The sequence below is a fragment of the Podarcis liolepis genome (assembly GCF_965112155.1).
Source record: "Podarcis liolepis genome assembly, chromosome: 17".
Classification (NCBI taxonomy): domain Eukaryota; kingdom Metazoa; phylum Chordata; class Lepidosauria; order Squamata; family Lacertidae; genus Podarcis; species Podarcis liolepis.
This window is the reverse complement of record NC_139571.1, coordinates 18,599,702-18,617,022: the sequence shown is the minus strand read 5'-3', so window position 1 is coordinate 18,617,022 and position 17,321 is coordinate 18,599,702. Positions and strand designations below refer to the sequence as shown.

Here is a 17,321-nt window from a genome sequence, read left to right as displayed (position 1 = left end):
CGAATGATAAGTTTGATCTGAGCTTGGTTTTCAAGCCAAAGGAAAATTGTATTGAAGAAACGTTTTGGAGCCATTTCTTTGAGATAAATAGAGGGGAAATGTTTTGTTAATTGGCCACATACTCAAAGACAAAGGAGCCTTAATTCTAGGCACATCCCATTTTAGTACATTGTCTCAGAGTCTTTGGAGACATTACAGTGGTACCTCAGGTTAAGTACTTAATTCGTTCCAGTGACCTGTTCTTAACCTGAAACTGTTCTTAACCCGAAGCACCACTTTAGCTAATGGGGCCTCCTGCTCTGCCACACCGCCAGAGCACAATTTCTGTTCTTATCCTGAAGCAAAGTTCTTAACCTGAAGCACTTTCTGGGTTAGCGGAGTGTGTGACCTGAAGCGTATGTAACCCGAGGTACCACTGTATACAAGACATTATACAAGACCTCATCATACAAGGTGTGACTGGAAAGTTCGGTGAACGATCACAGAAATCGGACAGCGAGAAATATTTGAACATACAGTCGGCATTGGAAACCCACGAAATGCTCACAGTTATGTACAGAGATGAAGCTGTAACTCGAAAGACAGCGTTTGAGTGGTTTAAGCGTTTCCGTGAAGGGTGACAAACCATCGAAAATGACCCTCAGTCTGGCAGACCGTCAACAAGCAGAACAGCGGCAAATGTCAACCTAGTTCATGGGTTATTGACGCAGGATTGGCGTTTGTCCGTCCGAATGATGGCGGAAGAATTGCATATTTCGCATGAAATCGTTACTGAGGTTACAGAGTTGTCCCACCCTCCATATTCTCCTGATCTGGCCCCACCGGATTTCTTTCCCCCCAAAACTGAAATCTGCACTGAAATTTCCAACAGCTCTACGAATGTTGTCAACGGTGCATTGCATCAGAGGGGGCCTACTTTGAAGGCCTGTAAGGCATGTGTGTTCAAATATTTCTCGCTGTCCGACGTCTGTGACCATTCACCGAACTTTCTGAACTTTAATTAGTGAATATGTGATAGCAGATCTTTTGGGGGGACAGACAGGAGTGACTCAGAGGATCCCAGAAGATCCTGAATCAATGATGGCACAACCACAGTCTGTTTGCATTGCAACCGGGAAGCTGGGACGTTACTTCCATGTCTGCTTTCTGCTTGTAATGTGGCCGGGACCTTCCTGCAGTTTTCCCTTGAGTTCTAGCTTTCCCAACAAATGAATGTTAATGAAATCACCGCGAACTTCTTAGTGCTTCTGGAACAACGTGCTTGCGATGGGGAATCCAGACTAGCCCTAGGGAGCTGTGGAGTGTTGTGTGGCCTGGGGAACCGAATCTGCCGCAAATTCTGGCTAGCTGCTCCCTTTTTCTTTGGCACGCAAGAAGAATGGAAATAAGTTTTTGAACTCAGCATTTTGGATCCGCTTTGTTAGGCTAGAGGTTTTGGCAAGGGAGACTGGCTGCCTGGAGAAGAGAGCCAAGTCAATACAAATAAATCCTGGGAATAATTATTGATATGAAACATGCCTTTTTGTGTGGGTGCTTTAGTTCTGGAGCTGGAGTTTGCCTGTCCTTTTGTAGCCTCTGGGGAGAGCTGGCAGTTGAAAATATCTTTTTTTGCAATGTTTTGGGATTCTTCCCTCCTTCTTTTCCCTTCTGACATTATCCATCGACTCCCATGGAACTAACATTTTTATTCAGTGTCAATGATACAAGCTAAGTTAAGGACAGTGTATCATAGCTGTCAACGTTTCCCTTTTTTAAAGGGAAATTCCCTTATTCCGAATAGGATTCCTCGCAAGAAATGGGAAAAGTTGACAGCTATGCAGTGTATCTGTGTCTTGATGTTGAATAAAATTAGACTTTGCACTGTAGGTTGACATTCTGTCCTGGTTGCTTAAGTTAACCAAACAAGGTTTGTGACACTCTTTCATGATTCATATAAATATTTAGAAAGGTCTTTCTAGAAATAAGAACTCTAAGGAATGATGTGGCTAAATGCATACCCTTAAATATTTCTCTGATAAAAATAGGGATGTTGTTGTTGTTGATGATGATGATGATATTTATACCCCACCCATCTGACTGGGTTGCCCCAGCCACTCTGGGCGCCTTCCAACATATAAATAAACATAAAACATTTTTTAAAACCTTCCCTATACAGGGCTACCTTCAGATGCCTTCTAAAGGTTGTCTAGTTATTTATCTCCTTGGCTCAGGGTCACATGACTCCATGCCCTTCAGCATTTCTCCGATGTGTCAGGTGTGTGTGCAGCAGCCAGGTTCTGTGACCAGTAGGACCTTGCAGGACTGGGGCCTTCCTAAGTTTGTTCTGAATAGGCAAGATGTGGCATCACAGGTGAGGCCGATTGGTAACTCACAGCACCTGGAGGCAAGAGCTGGGAAGGGATATAAGGTCAGCATTTCCCTTCGGCTCTTTGCCACAGCAACACGCTTCCTGCCTTGCTGTGTTTGGCTTCTTGCTTTCTGATCCTTGAACCTTGGCTTCTTAAGTCCCTGCTTCTTGATCCTCAGACCCCTGACTTTGTGACTCCTTGCTTCCTGACCCTCGGACTCTTGGCTTCTTGACTTCTGGCTTCTGGACCCCCGTTCCTGCTCCCACCCCACCATCTTGCCCCAGTCCTGATGTCCCCTGCCGGGACTTCGATTGCCCATGAACCGGACCGTGACACGATGAAAACAGGGAATCCTAAGGAAAAGCAGTACATTCTGGGATCAAATCAGAAACCAGGATGGCTTCTGTAAATCCAGAGCCGTCCCTGGAAAATAGGGACACGTGGAGGGTCTGTGTCACAAAATGGCAGCAGCCAACTCTCTTTGGCAAGTCTGTCACATGTTGACAATATGAGGACCAGTCTAATATGTCATACAGTACACACAATATTTGATTTGGTTCCCGTCTGTCAGTTGGGGATCAGCTATAGTGCATTGTTGAGGGGCCATAAGCTGGCTGGTGGATTCTCCAGTTACACACACACACACACACACACACACACACACACAAAATATCTATAACCTATGCCTCACCTTGGCCACCCAAGATCAATGAAGAGAAAACTAGTGGGGTAATAATTTTGAAATTGTTCTTAAGAAAACTTAAGGAAGTCCTGATGGAATTGCTGTACATAAAATATTAGCATCACGCAACTGGCTTGGAGCCCAAGGCTCCTATAATCAAATGTGTGCATTACAATAGTATTTCCTGTGGTTAAAACATATTGTGAGTTTTCCTCTCCAGTAAATCTCCTGGGATAAAGCTACGCGTCCTATATATTTTTCCTAATTTTTGAAATGTACTTGTTAAGTTCATTTCCCACTTTTCCTTCATAGTGGCTTACACGAAGCCACCAGGAAGCCTCTCTTCTTGGCTGAAAACTGGTTACCTTCAACAGTATGGCAGCATTACATGCCTTCTGGTTATTCTCTGCTCTCAGTCCTTTCTTTTTGAACCCCACCACGAGATTTGCTCAGGGTCTCCTGGCACATTACTTGCCCTTGACACAGAGGTCAATGTGAGGAAATACCTTGATTGTTCTGTTTGTTACCAGTCTGCTTGGTATGTGCCCCTGAGGTAGCCTGATAGACTCTCCATGGTTGCCGCTGAGGCTACGTTAGGGTTGCCATATTTTAAAAAGTGAAAATACAAACACAAAAGCTGTTGAGCTTTTCGTTTTTGCAAAATCTCCATTAAAAATGAAGTTTTGTGCCTATTTTTTAGGAAAATTGCCCCAAACCCATCACTTCCAATATAGATTTACCTGGACATTTCTTACCGCTTTCCGAAAACTCCGCCCGGACGCCATTTTCGGCAGGCGAATCCCAACTACATCCAGGAAATTCTGGATGTATGGCAGCCCTAGGCTACATAAAATTTCTGCCCATGTAGTTGGGCTTTCTTGCTGGTTAACTATCTATGGCCTGTTCAACTGTGTTTCGTGGAGGGGGGTTATTATTTGTTATTGTGGTATGCATTCCTTGTGTTTTTATTGTAAACCACCCTGGGATGAAGGGTGACATAGAACAAAGGTTTACCCACAACTCATTAAAACTACTGAAGGTGTCACCAAAGTTGCACAGCGATGATTAAAATAGTTCTGATTACTGCAAATTGCACCTTTGAGGGTCAAATAGCAACCAGGGAGGGGTCAGCTTCTGGTGGGAAAGTTATGCAGGACCCAAGCTGGATTGGGAGCCTATTTATTTTATTTATTTATTATATCTAAATTGCCCTTCATCCAGACAGATCCAAGGGTGGTATTTAATAATAGCATCAACCATAAAATACAAGGGAAGCAAAGCATTTTGTTGTTTAGTTGTTTAGTCGTGTCCGACTCTTCATGACCCCATGGACCAGGCACTCCTGTCTTCCACTGCCTCCCCCAGTTTGATAAAACAATAAAACTAAAATACCCAATTCTGAATGGCTGCTTTTTCTTCACTATCACAGTGGTCAGCATAAGCATACCATTAAAAAACTAAAACCCTCAGAAATAAACTATAGTTTAGCCATAAGAGTTCAGACAGTTGTGCGTGTGTATTTTTGTCTTTTAATGTGGAATCTCCTGCTCTCATTCGGATATTTTCCCAAATATTAGTTTTCTAAGGATCTTTTTAAAATGTGGAATCTGTTACCCGCAGCTTCAGATTCTGAAATGTAAGAGGCAAAATTTGCAGCATAAGTTCTCTTGTGCTCTTGGTGGCCTCCAATGTAGGAACAATGGATGAGAAGGGATATTCTGTTACGCACCTTTTGTAAAGATATGCCTATTCACGAGCTCACAGTGTTTCAGGCCTATTCTGCGAGTAGAATTCCAGGAAACCTTCTTTTAGGCATGACGTGGCATGGGGCATGGGATTATGCCAAAGCTTGTCAGTTTTACCTGTATGCGTTCACTTTTGGTCAATACAGCAGCAATGCAACAACTTGGAAGTACAGTCGTACCTTGGAAGTCGAACGGAATTCATTCTGGAAGTCCATTCAACTTCCAAAACGTTCAGAAACCAAGGCACAGCTTCTGGTTGGCTGCAGGAAGCTCCTGCAGCCAATCGGAAGCTGCGGAAGCCCCGTCGGATGTTCGGCTTCCAAAAACATTTCCCAAACTGGATCACTCTCTTCTGGGTTTGCGACGTTCGGGAGCCAAAACGTTGGGGAACTAAGCTGTTCGACTTCCAAGGTATGACTACATCTACGTGGCTCTTCCTCTAGCAATTGTTGAATGGTCACTTTAAAATGTGAAGGTTCATTATTGCTTCACAAGTTGTGTATGTCTTTAAGGGCCAGGACAAGTAACGAGACCCAGTCTTACAGCTGTGAAACATAGCAGGTGCTGCTGAGTTGTGTTAATCAAGCTGTGTCAGCAATTGAGTGTAGTATATAAGGAGCAGCACCTAGCTCTCCCATTACCCTGGAAGATGGGTTGGTGGTTGGGTCTGGTTTGTTGTTGATGTATTTAGTGTTTAAGTTATTTTTGAGTCCCTTTTTAATGCATGGTCTCCCCAGCAAGCTATCTGCAGCGCTACTAAACTGCAAATAGCCAACAGCAATACCTGATAATGCTCCTTTAAAAAATATTCCTAGAAGCTAAATGCCCATCTGAGCTGATTTCGTTCCTAGTTCTTGGGAATGGTGTTCAGGACCAGTTCTTAGGATAAAGTTGTTTGCGGTCACTGGGCTTGGATTGCAGTTTGGCACAAATCTTGAGAAAGTGACTTGACTGATGGCATGCCAAACCATGATCTGAGCTCATAGCAAATGTCTTGCACGACTGTACCAGTTATGACAAGTGGGAATACTGGAATCTGAGCTGGAGGGTGGAGGGGGTAAGAGTGAAAGGAGCACTGGGGACCTTGTGGTCGTGAGTTTGAATGGCTTCAACTGGATCCCCCACCGCCATTTGCATGCAGGGTAGGGAGATAAATAACACTCAGGATCACATTTCAATGGCGTTAAGTTGCACTCAGGCATAATGGGAAGTCCTGTGTTCCTTGGCACGTGTAGGAACGTTTCCATTTGAAAGGCATGACTGAACCTGAAGCGACAAAGGCACGAATGCCGCACACTTAAAAACAAATATTTGCTTCATTTGGACGGCTATCATTTCCAAACGACACGTTGAACTGCGGTCATTAGACCCCTTTAAAAAATAAGATCAGAGATAGACCTCATGACGTGCAGGAAACCAAATTGGAGTTAATATTTTTCATGTGGTGAATTTGCAGCCACAGTGCGAGAGTTTTCTTCAAGCTTTGCTTGGCATTAAAGAACAGTTACTCCAGTATGCCTCAGAGAAAACACGGTGGTTGTTCAACATTCTGTATTGTCACTGGAGCCCAACTAATTTAAATATCTCTGTTGCTCTTGGAGAAGTTTTCTGTCTTCTGTTCAACTCGAAGGGCTTTGTTTTGATTCTGTATTTTTCTCCAGGCATTCACAAGGACAAAGATAAACCTCCGAGCTTCACTCTTGTCCTTGAGACTTTGAGGCATACCTTGACAGATTACCAGAACAAGCTGGAAGATGCATCTAATGAGGTAACGCTTGCACTGTTTGGCTCCTTACACATAGCCTTCGGCCCCCAATACTAGAGATTCCTTGCTTGTTACAGAGGTCAAAACACTGGGAATGTTGAGTTGACAGCTTCACAGATAAGAAAAAGAAATAATCTTTTGTCACTGTTCTTCCTCTAAGCTTGCCCTATGGTCATGATTCACTTAAACTTCGGAAACTCTTCAGCTGTGTGCTTTTAAAAATATAAACATATACACATCAAGCAAAGCATTGTGCTTCCCAATTATTTTTAGTGAATACACATGCATACCTGATGCCTATCACCCACTGCTTCTTTGAAGGCTTTAGCATAAATATATAATGTGCGATTTTGGCATAAATACCTTAAAGTGATTACAGGTGAATAAATGTGCAGGCTTTTGCATTAGGAAAACAATTACGTTACAAGTTGAGATCCTCTGTACTGCTTTGAATGTTCTATGTGTTTTTAAGTCCTGCTGGAGAGAGCTGGCTGCTTTGTTAAAGTTATCCAGCATAGGAATTTTTAATTTATTAAAGTGTTTATAATGATTGAGATACCCTGTATTTTAGTGCTTTAGTGCAGGAACAGAAGTTCATTAAACACGTACTTTTTATGTCGGTTTAGTCTCATTAACTTCATTAGGTGTTAAATGGAACTTAAATCAAATTACTTCATCTGAACTGAGTTATGGATTGGTCTGTGATATGTCCTAGCTATATTCTGCTGCTTGCCAGGGTGGGTTTTTTTTTTCTCCTGTTCATCCTGGAGCTTAAACTGTTCAATGGCAGTATAATTGAAACCTGCCCCGGGACCTTAAGGTGAAGGGTAGGCAATAAATGATAACAACAGCAGTTCAGGAGCTTGCACCGAGTGATTACTCTGTGTTAGAATTTATGAGAGACAATTGTTTTTGGACAAAAGCAAGGGGAAATAAAAATGAGTGTGTGTGTGTGTGTGTGTGTGTGTAGTGGTACCTCAGGTTACATACTCTTCAGGTTACATACGCTTCAGGTTACAGACTCCGCTAACCCAGAAATAGTGCTTCAGGTTAAGAACTTTGCTTCAGGATGAGAACAGAAATCGTGCTCCAGCTGTGTGGCAGCAGCAGGAGGCCCCATTAGCTAAAGTGGTGCTTCAGGTTAAGAACAGTTTCAGGTTAAGAATGGACCTCCGGAACGAATTAAGTAGTTAACCCGAGGTACCACTGTGTATTTTCAGTATTTTCACGGTTCAGTATTTTAGATACACACACACACACACACACACGCACACACATTTCTAAAATCCTGAACCGTAATAATGTTAAGAAGCATTTTTGGTCCGTTATAGTAAATAATTGCAAGCAGCCAAATCGCAAAATCAAGTACGCTGGAGCATTTCAGAGGGGCACAAAATAAAGTCATATCTGTACACGGCGGCCCCTGTTAGGTCTCTCCTGTTGACAACCCACATGTTTAAGCAGCCTTCCGAGGCCTAGGATTGAGCGACCAGACGCAGGATATCCACTGTGAATTTTTATTTGGGAGGCTGAATGGCACCTGATCTTCAGCACCGCTGAAAAGTCGACTCAGCAGGCCTTGGCTCGGGAAGGTTGTTTTGTTGTGAAATGATGCCAGAGACAGCGGTGGGGGAGACCAAGGGGGTGGCTGTTAAGAAAGCAGAGAGAGTGTTCTGTCAGCAAGAAGAATGAACTGTCAAGGAAAATGAATCGCAAGCAGTGCGGGGCCAACTGATGACCTGCCACAAGACTTCCCAGTAGGACTGCCGGTGCTCGACCCTGAAGTTGTCATATGGAGCCAGAGACCACTGAGAGCATGATATGCAGATGGGGCAGCTCTATGCCCTTCTTCCCTTTCCCTCACCAAGAGCGTCTTCTAGCTCTCTTTCCCTTTAATGTAATTAGTAACTAAACTTTCTGGAAAAACAACAACCACAACAAAATTAGATAATCTCTGGGCATCTTCATTCAAAACCAGCCCCTTGTTGCACCTTGCATAGCTTCTTGGGCTTGTGAAAGAGTGTTAGCTGCTTAAAAATACGCAAAGATCCACGCAGCTTTTTCCTGCTTCATGTTTTTTGGTTGTGTATACAGTGGACGCTCAGGTTGCGAACGTGATCTGTGTGGGAAGCACGTTCGCAACCCACAGCGCTGTGTGCGCGCGCATGTGTGGGTTGTGATTTGGTGCTTCTGCACATGCGCAAAGCGCGATTTAGTGCTTCTGCCTATGCGCAAGCGCCGAAACCTGGAAGTAACCAGTTCCGGTACTTCCGGGTTCGACACGGTGCGCAACCCGAAATCGCGCAACCCAAAGCGTCTGTAACCCGAGGTATGACTGTATTAATCATGACCATTGGGCTTGTTTTAGCAGATTTTAAAAGTATACACCAAGCCGCACTTGGGCTGAAATCCATATGTCCTTGCCTGCAAAGTCCCATGGAACTCAAGAGCACTTACTCCTGAGTAGACATGCACAGGCTTGCAGAGCTGAGAGGCTAATGATTTTATTGGAATCCAGTTGTGGCTGACAGTTAGAAAATACACTTTGTGTAGCTTTAGGTGACGCCGGTTAGAGGGAATACCGTGGAGAGCGAAACTGCGATATAATAAAAGAGGAAACATGCTAAATTAGAAAAACATCAAGGCTTACACTGACAAGTATTATGGCAATGGATGCTCTGTTCAGTGAGGGTTACTGCTAGAAAAGTTAGTGTGCATAGGATCGTACTTCATCTGTCAGCAATTATATTGCAATTTTATTATTCCTTCTCACCTATCCCTCCCAGCTAAAGAGAATGACAGTTGTGTCTGAGAAGATGGCAAAAGAGTTTGAAGCTTCACAACACCAACTAAATTTTCAAGCTCAAGAACTTCAGGTATCTCTATATTAATATCCCTAAATGTTTCGTTGCATTAAATATATTTCCAATGTGTTTCATCTTGGTGGGGAAAGGAGCTCCTGAAAAACATATGTTTGGGTGTTTCATGAGCTTCAGTAGGCTTAAAGGTAAAAGTAAAGGGACCCCTGACCATTAGGTCCAGTCGTGACTGACTCTGGGGTTGCGGCGCTCATCTCGCTTTATTGGCCGAGGGAGCCGGCGTACAGCTTCTGGGTCATGTGGCTAGCATGACTAAGCCACTCCTGGCGAACCAGAGCAGCGCACGGAAACACCGTTTACCTTCCCGCTGAAGCGATACCCTTTTATCTACTTGCACTTCGACGTGCTTTTGAACTGCTAGGTTGGCAGGACCAGAGACCGAGCAATGGGAGCTCACCCCGTCATGGGGATTCGAACCGCCGACCTTCTGATCGGCAAGCCCTAGGCTCTGCGGTTTAACCCACAGTCCACCCGTGTCCAGAATAAATGGCTTAGTCCAGAATAAATGGTTTAGGGCTGATAACCTGTCGCTGAAGATATGATAGAATGCCAGAATGTTGTTCTAACCAACTTTTTGCTCCAGTAGTTTGACCAAAGGTGCCCTGTGCAACTGGAAAAGCAATTCAGCTGTGCAAGGTGACCCCCTCTTTCTGCTGCAGCCCCCCATTCCATGTCACATACCATTCTAAAGGAATTCCAAATTCTCAGGAGTTCTGGGGGGGGGGTTGGGGGGGGAGAAAGTGGTCAGCAAGGAAGAGAAATTGATGGGGGAACCCCATTCCAAAAGCAGTGTTCCACTCTTGCTTCTCTGAACCCAAAACAAACCTATTTTGTAGTTTTATTTTCCTCATTGTGTTTCCTTAATTCTTGTGCCTACAGTGTGAATCTTAGCCTTAAAAGTATTCTTGTTCTTGTTTGAATAGTCGTCTTTTCGTTTGGATGAGTCAGGTGTATCCTGTTGACTCCTGTCAGAGGCACCATGTGTCCCCTATCTGGGCTTAATACTATAACCCTAACACTAACCACTAACTTTTGAAGTGTTTCCATGGGGAAAATCTCCCAATTTCTGGAAAGTTGAACCCTTTCAGATTTTGGAAATGGTGTCTCTAGATATGTTTGTTAAAACACTAGAAGTTTGTAGGGTGGTTGTAGGGAGGAAAAACATGGTTTCATAGAAACCGCTCCGTTATCATTATCCAACTCTGGGGTTAAACTCTGTATTAGTGGTAGTAGTTGTTGTTGTAGATTATAACTGGAGTAAATGGCTTTTCTTATAGATATTTAGATATGTGCATTTGACTGTAGATTTTATTATTTATTTATTCCCCAGCCAGTCTTTAAACAAAAGATTAAAAATACAGTGGAACCTCGAGTTACAAACACCTCAGGTTACAAACACTTCAGGTTACAAACTCTTCTAACCTGGAAGAGTTACCTCGAGTTGAGAACTTTGCCCCAGGATGAGAACGGAAATTGTGTACTGGCAGCGCAGTGGCAGCAAGAGGCCCCATTAGCAAAAGCACACCTCTACTTAAGAACAGTTTCAGGTTAAGAACGGACCTCCGGAACAAATTAAGTTCATAACTAGAGGTACCACTGTACATTAAAACATCAATAATTAAAACCTTCCCTAAACAGGGCTGCCTTCAGATGTCTTCTAAATGTCATATAGTTGTTTTTCTCTTTGACATCTGATGGGAGGGCATTCCACAGGGCGGGTGCCACCACCGAGAAGGTCCTCTGCCTGGTTCCCTGTAGCTTTGCTTCTCGCAGTGAGGGAACTGCCAGAAGACCCTCGGAGGAGGACCCCGGTGTCCAGGCTGAACGATGGGGGTGGAGACGCTCCTTCAGGTATACTGGGCCAAGGCTGTTTAGGGCTTTAAAGGTCAGCACCAACACTTTGAATTGTGCTCGGAAACGTACTGGATTTCCTATTTTCAAGGCTATCAAGACAGAGGCAGGATGCTTTGCTTCTGTTACCTCTTCTGTTTTCTACCGTGTCGTTTTTAGGAAGTGAAAAATAGCCTTGCTGGTGCCAACCAAGAGTTAACCCATTGGCAAGCCAAGAGTGCAGATCGAGAATGTTTAATAGCCACTTTGAAAAAGGAACTTCAGAATCTACTGCACTGCTGGGAGAAGGAGAAAGTGCGTTGTGAAGAATCCGAACATGATATCCAGAAGCTTGCTCAAGCTTATGAGAAGGATACAGAGGTATTATCAGGAACAAGATGTCTGTCCAAATGCATCTTTAATCCTAACGTTTCACATTTGCATATATCAGATGACTCGTTTGTAGATTTAGATTCCACAACAAGATATTACATTACGGCAGGCCTTCTGCAAGGCCCATATGTGATTTTACTTCTGCCATCAAGTATTTTATTCATTTCAGTTTTTTAAAAAAATATTATGGAGCTCTTGCGAAGAGACATAAGTGTATTTTAAGAAACATGTCTAGGTTGGGGGTTTTCATACATATTTTTAGCCTCCTGCTTTGCTAAATCAAACATATACATTTGGAACATATCTACATTTGGAACGGATTAACTTTGCAATCCCTTGGCACTAATTGCTATTAACTGTTTCAAATGACAACCAAAAAATACAGCAAGGCATATAGGATCTGGGTCATCTTACGCGCCCACCAACCAAGTAAAACTAGTTTCCTGTTTTTTGGGTAGCGGCAGATTACAGTCTGCCGTGTACAATAATTGTTTCATGAAGTGTTATTTTGAAACACGCTTTCTACCATGTTGTTTATCCTATTTTTAAAAATACACAGCGTGCTTGCACTTAGTTGTTGTTGTTGCTGTAGGTTGGTTGTTGTTTTTTTTGCACACACAACTTTTCCTGCGCTAGGTACATCAACTGTATTATTCTTTATCTAAATTGTGCTGCATATTGAGCTCATTACTCTAACAAATACGAGGGGGAATGCCAAGTGAGTAAAAAGGAAACATTCTTTCCACCCTTCTAACAGTCTGGGATTTAAATTGTGTCCATATGGACCGGTTGGAATTGTTCTTCTCATCAGATAGTGATTAAAGTAGAGGAAACTAGAAGCCTGACTATATTGTAAAGTCAGCGTGTCTACAGCGTTGTGGTTGGGTTCGACATGTGTGAATTGATTCTGGGACCTTGGATTCCTTCTCCAGGCCAAACGGATGATTACCATGCTTGGTTTATCACAGCCCAAGCAAAAAGGACACAATGGCGACAGATTAAATTAACAGCGAGAAGCCAAAGATTGGGTGGAAACGCTTTTTGTTAATATTTCACTGTGCCTTGGTGGTGGTTTCCCACGAGGGATTTAAAACACCAAAATATGGTTGAGGGACGGGGGAGAATCACAATAGCAATTGCATTCTTAATGCCTTTGTAAAATCTCTTTGGAAACGTTCTGAGTTGGACCGTATCTAAAGCATACTGGAAGCCGTGGAAATCTTTTTTACCGAACCTAGTGGGGTTTGGATCGGGATTCTAGCTTTTGGTTTGGACTTGGAGAAAAACTCTTAAATCAGTTTGCATCATGTGAAGTGAAGCAGGATGCAGTTCTTCTGCCCTGTAGATTGATGAGAAACCAGAAGAATTGTCAGGGAGCTATAATGTTGGCCCTATAGCTAATAATAGAATCACAGAATTATGGAATTGGAAGGGGACTCAAAGGCCATCTAGTCCAATCCCCTTCAGTGCATGAATCTCAACTAAAGCATCCATGACAGATGGCCTTCCAACCTCCACTTAAAAGCCTCCAAGGAATGAAGAGTCTTAATTTGTTTTCCCAAATATATTTGTGTTGTAACCTACGTACAGTGGTACGTCTGGTTGCGAACGGGATCCGTTCCAGAGCCCTGTTTGCAACATGAGCAGAATGCAACCCGCGTCTGCAGGTCGCGATTCACCGCTTCTGCACATGCGCATGATGTAATTTTGAGCGTCTGCACAAGCGGCGAAACCCGCAAGTAAACTTTTCCAGTACTTGCGGGTCGCTGCGGGATGTAACCTGAAAAGACATAACCTGAACCAAATGTAGCAAGAGGTATGACTGTACTGGATACAGTTAATGCAAGAAAAAAAACCCAAATTACGCACCCGACCATAGGACGCACCTTGTTTTAGAGGGGGAGAACAAGGAAAAAAAAAAAATCTTCCCCTCTCTGCGCAGCGCCCTTTCAGCGAAGCGGCAGGAGAAACATTTCTCCTGCCGCTTCGCTCAAGGGGCGCTGTGCAGAGAGGGGGAGAATTTTTTTCTCTTGTTCTCCCCCTCTAAAACAAGGTGTGTTCAGTGCGTTCAAGGTGCGTTCAGTCGCCTTCAGTGAAGGCAACCCGAAGCCTCCGGAGTGCAGTGGGAGTTCCCGCTGCGCTCAGGAGGCTTCAGGCGGCTACCTTGGAAGCCTGGAGAGCGAGAGGGGCCAGTAGGCACCGACCCCTCTCGCTCTCCATGCTTCAGTGAAGGCAACCCGAAGCCTCCGGAGCATGGCGGGAGTTCCTGCCGCACTCCGGAGGCTTCGGGTTCCTTTCGCTGAAGCCAGGAGAGTTACGGAGACCTAAACTCTCAGCTGCCTTTTTCAGAAGCTGACCCACCTAACACTCAGTTTGTCGCTTACGCAAAGTGTTACTGTGGTCTTTTTGTTGCTTGCAGTCAAACCTCGCTTGTCGAAAGTTATCTGTTCCAGAAGCCCGTTCGGCTTCCAAAACGTTCAACAACCAAGGCGCAGCTTCCGATTGGTTGCAAGAGCTTCCTGCCACTCGAGCAGAAGCCACGTTGGACATTCAGCTTCCGAAAAACGTTTGAAAACCGGAGCATTTACTTCTGGGTTTTCAGCGTTTGAAACATTCAAAAACAGAGCCGTTCCGTAACCAAGGTTTGACCGTATTAGATAACTGCAATCAGCATCTCATTAACAGATTTGAAAATATGTTGGCTATGGTTTGCATAATTGTGCGGGGTCTGATCCTGCGCCTCTTCATTCTGCCCTTTGCCAGAGAGAAAAGCAGGTGCCCTGGCTTCTAGAAAGTGTCTGCAGGATCTGTGTGTGTGTGTGTGTGTGTGTGTGTGTAATGGGCAATTATCTGTTTTCTGATTTTGACTAATGATTGGAGCATAGGTCGTATATTCCTTTGGAACACACACATTATTGTTTACATGACGTATTTCATTGGACTCTGACTCCATTTACAGTTATTTCTCTCTACCCCCCCCCCCGCCTTTTTCTTCCTTTTTATTAAATCCCATCTCGCAGGAGAAGCTAACCTTCCTCCACACTTTGTACCAGCACTTGGTAGCAGGCTGTGTTCTTCTTAAACAACCAGAAGGCATCCTGGATAAATTCTCCTGGCCGGAGCTTTGCACAGTCTTGCAGGAGAATGTTGATGCCCTGATCTTAGACCTCAACAAGGCTAATGAGAAGGTACTGTCCTCAGGCACCAGCCGACTCTATTAAATCCAGTGACATTTGTCCACATCACAGTATCGTTAAAAAGGACTGACATTCATCTTATTTCAAAAAGAATTTGGATGTTAATAATTCAATACCGTTAATTACGGCTTGTCTACAGCTCGGTTTGATGCCATTGCTGTGGGCATGTAAATGTGACTGAAGTCTTTATGAAGTCTCTGAGCTCCAGCTTCTATGCAGGACTTGCTAATACTACTAGCCAGTGTTAGCCACAGGGACCTAATTAAAAGAAAATAAATTAATCTTACTGATGAAGCTATTCAAAGAACTTAGTCATTTACACTAATAAACCAACTCTTTATCTCGGCATAAAACAGAAACAAAATGCACCGACTGGAGGAACATCATCTTTAAAATATTTGCTTGCGAATTGGAGGGAATTATTTGGAGAGTGTTCCCAAGAAATGGCCCAGGCTCTTCTTTGATATGCTTACATTTTGTAAATATAATGCAGGGTGTAGTGATAAATACATCATGAGTTTAAAGAAGATAAATATTTTCCTCAAGGGAGGCCCCGGCAGTGAAGTTCTTGAATATGCTGTGCGGTTTTCGCTGAAAATAAATAATTCCCTCATTTTGTTATGATGAAGTGGCTTGACAGCCTTAGTTGTAATGTTTCTGCAGACTTCCATTCCTGGCTCATTGGGTGAGCTGCAGTTACGTTCTGTGGTCTAGTAGCAAAGTTTCAGATTTTGGCCTCGCTCCGGAGGGACGGGGAGGAGGAAATGTTTTGCATCGGCCAGAACTCATTTCAAGTCTAGGATGAAGGGATGGTTTAAGTCTACACCTAAGAGCCAAGCGAACGCACTAAGGAAATTTCGTTTGAAATATTGCCCCCCGCCCCAAAGTAGTTAATCCAAACTGGTAGTCGAAAAAGCACTTTGAAGCTCTACAAACTGCTGAATAAATGCCTCGGTCAGCTAAGTGGTTGAGGATGGTCATGACTGGGGCTTAACTGGAGATGAATTACTACCCAGTGTATAGAAACTGCAGTTATATACTTTATTTGGGTTCTTTCCCACATGCTTTTTCAATCCTGTCAGATTCCCAAAGTGGAATTAAAAGATTGTAAACATGTAAATAGAATTGCAAGCAGGAAAAAAAGTAGAATTAAATCAACAGCCAGCATTAAAACAATTGGTAAAATGTGGGGTATACGAAGCCTGCCTAAAAATAAAGGTCTTCAAAAAAGAGGGGAAGCTCCTAGATCTTTCACAGGGTGCTGAGAAGATTCCAAAATCTAGGGACGCAGCTCCCCAAACGCGCATTGAAATAGGCAAAAAGGAAGGCATTGCCATCATTTTGTAAGACGGAACTGGTTCAGTTTCTCATCCAAGCAGCACAGAGAATTTCAACACTCCCAAACCCTCTTCTTGTTTTTATTAAGCCTAGTTTTGAAACAAATCAAAAGGTAACCTCATTATCGGTTAATTATGAGGCTAGATTAACTTAACTAGGGAGTGCTACTTCCCAAACTACTTTTGTTGTAATAAATATTCTCCTCTGCAGTTGCATAAAATGAATACGTTTGGCCTTGCTGTCTAGATTATCTGCATTAAAACAAACCTAGAGACATGCCAATCTAAGCACATTTCCTTAACACCCGACAAACAACCGCTTTTAAATCTTTGAAATTCTGACAGGAGTGGATCACCCGAACCATCAAACAATAACAACAGAACTTAATCTGTTTTCAGGAGTTGTTGTTTTGAGAAATAGAGCAACTGTATATGTTGAAAGCTGGATGGGGATACTAATAAATTATTATTACAGTGGTGCCTCGCAAGACGAAATTAATCCGTTCCGCGAGTCTCTTCGTCTAGCGGTTTTTTCGTCTTGCGAAGCAACCCTATTAGCGGCTTAGCGGATTAGCGCTATTAGCAGTTTAGCGGCTATTAAAGGCTTAGCGGCTATTAAAGGATTAGCGGATTAGCGGCTAAAAGGCTATTAGCGGCTTAGAAAAGGGGGGGGTGGGAAAAAATCGGAACACTTGCAAGACGTTTTCGTCTTGCAAAGCAAGCCCAAAGGGAAAATCGTCTTGCGAAGCAGCTCAAAAACGGAAAACCCTTTCGTCTAGCGGGTTTTCCGTCTTTCAAGGCATTCATTTTGCGGGGCACCACTGTATTATTATTATTACTCTCTAAAATTGTGCATAAGCTTATCCATTGGGTATAGCAAATATGTAACGCTTTCCTCATCAGATTAGTTTTTAATGTGTCTATATTCACGGGTTAATTAATTCAACAGGAAAATCACTTCGCCTAGCATGCTGCTTTACAAGGCAGTTTGCTTTGTGCAGTGCCTAATCACAGCACAAGAATCTGCCCAATCCATCATTTGGGCCCTGTTACTGATTTGCAACAGGAAAGGTGGCGAGTGAGTAGAGAACTCGGTGCAGGGAGAGATTAGCTGCCAAACTCACCTGAAGACTGATGGACGGGAT

General features: G+C 43.5%; 1 protein-coding gene across 4 annotated transcripts in view; it reads left to right on the top strand.

Annotated features, from left to right (window-relative positions):
- The window catches only part of CCDC171 (coiled-coil domain containing 171), a 209,797-nt gene that overhangs the window by 60,536 nt on the left and 131,940 nt on the right, over positions 1 to 17,321 (top strand). For all 4 annotated transcript variants that reach the window (XM_083482216.1, XM_083482214.1, XM_083482215.1 and 1 more), the window contains 4 exons: positions 6,437 to 6,543; positions 9,327 to 9,416; positions 11,430 to 11,630; positions 14,663 to 14,830. In XM_083482216.1, coding sequence (XP_083338342.1) covers positions 6,437 to 6,543; positions 9,327 to 9,416; positions 11,430 to 11,630; positions 14,663 to 14,830 — 566 coding nt within the window. The remainder of the gene's footprint in view (positions 1 to 6,436; positions 6,544 to 9,326; positions 9,417 to 11,429; positions 11,631 to 14,662; positions 14,831 to 17,321) is intronic.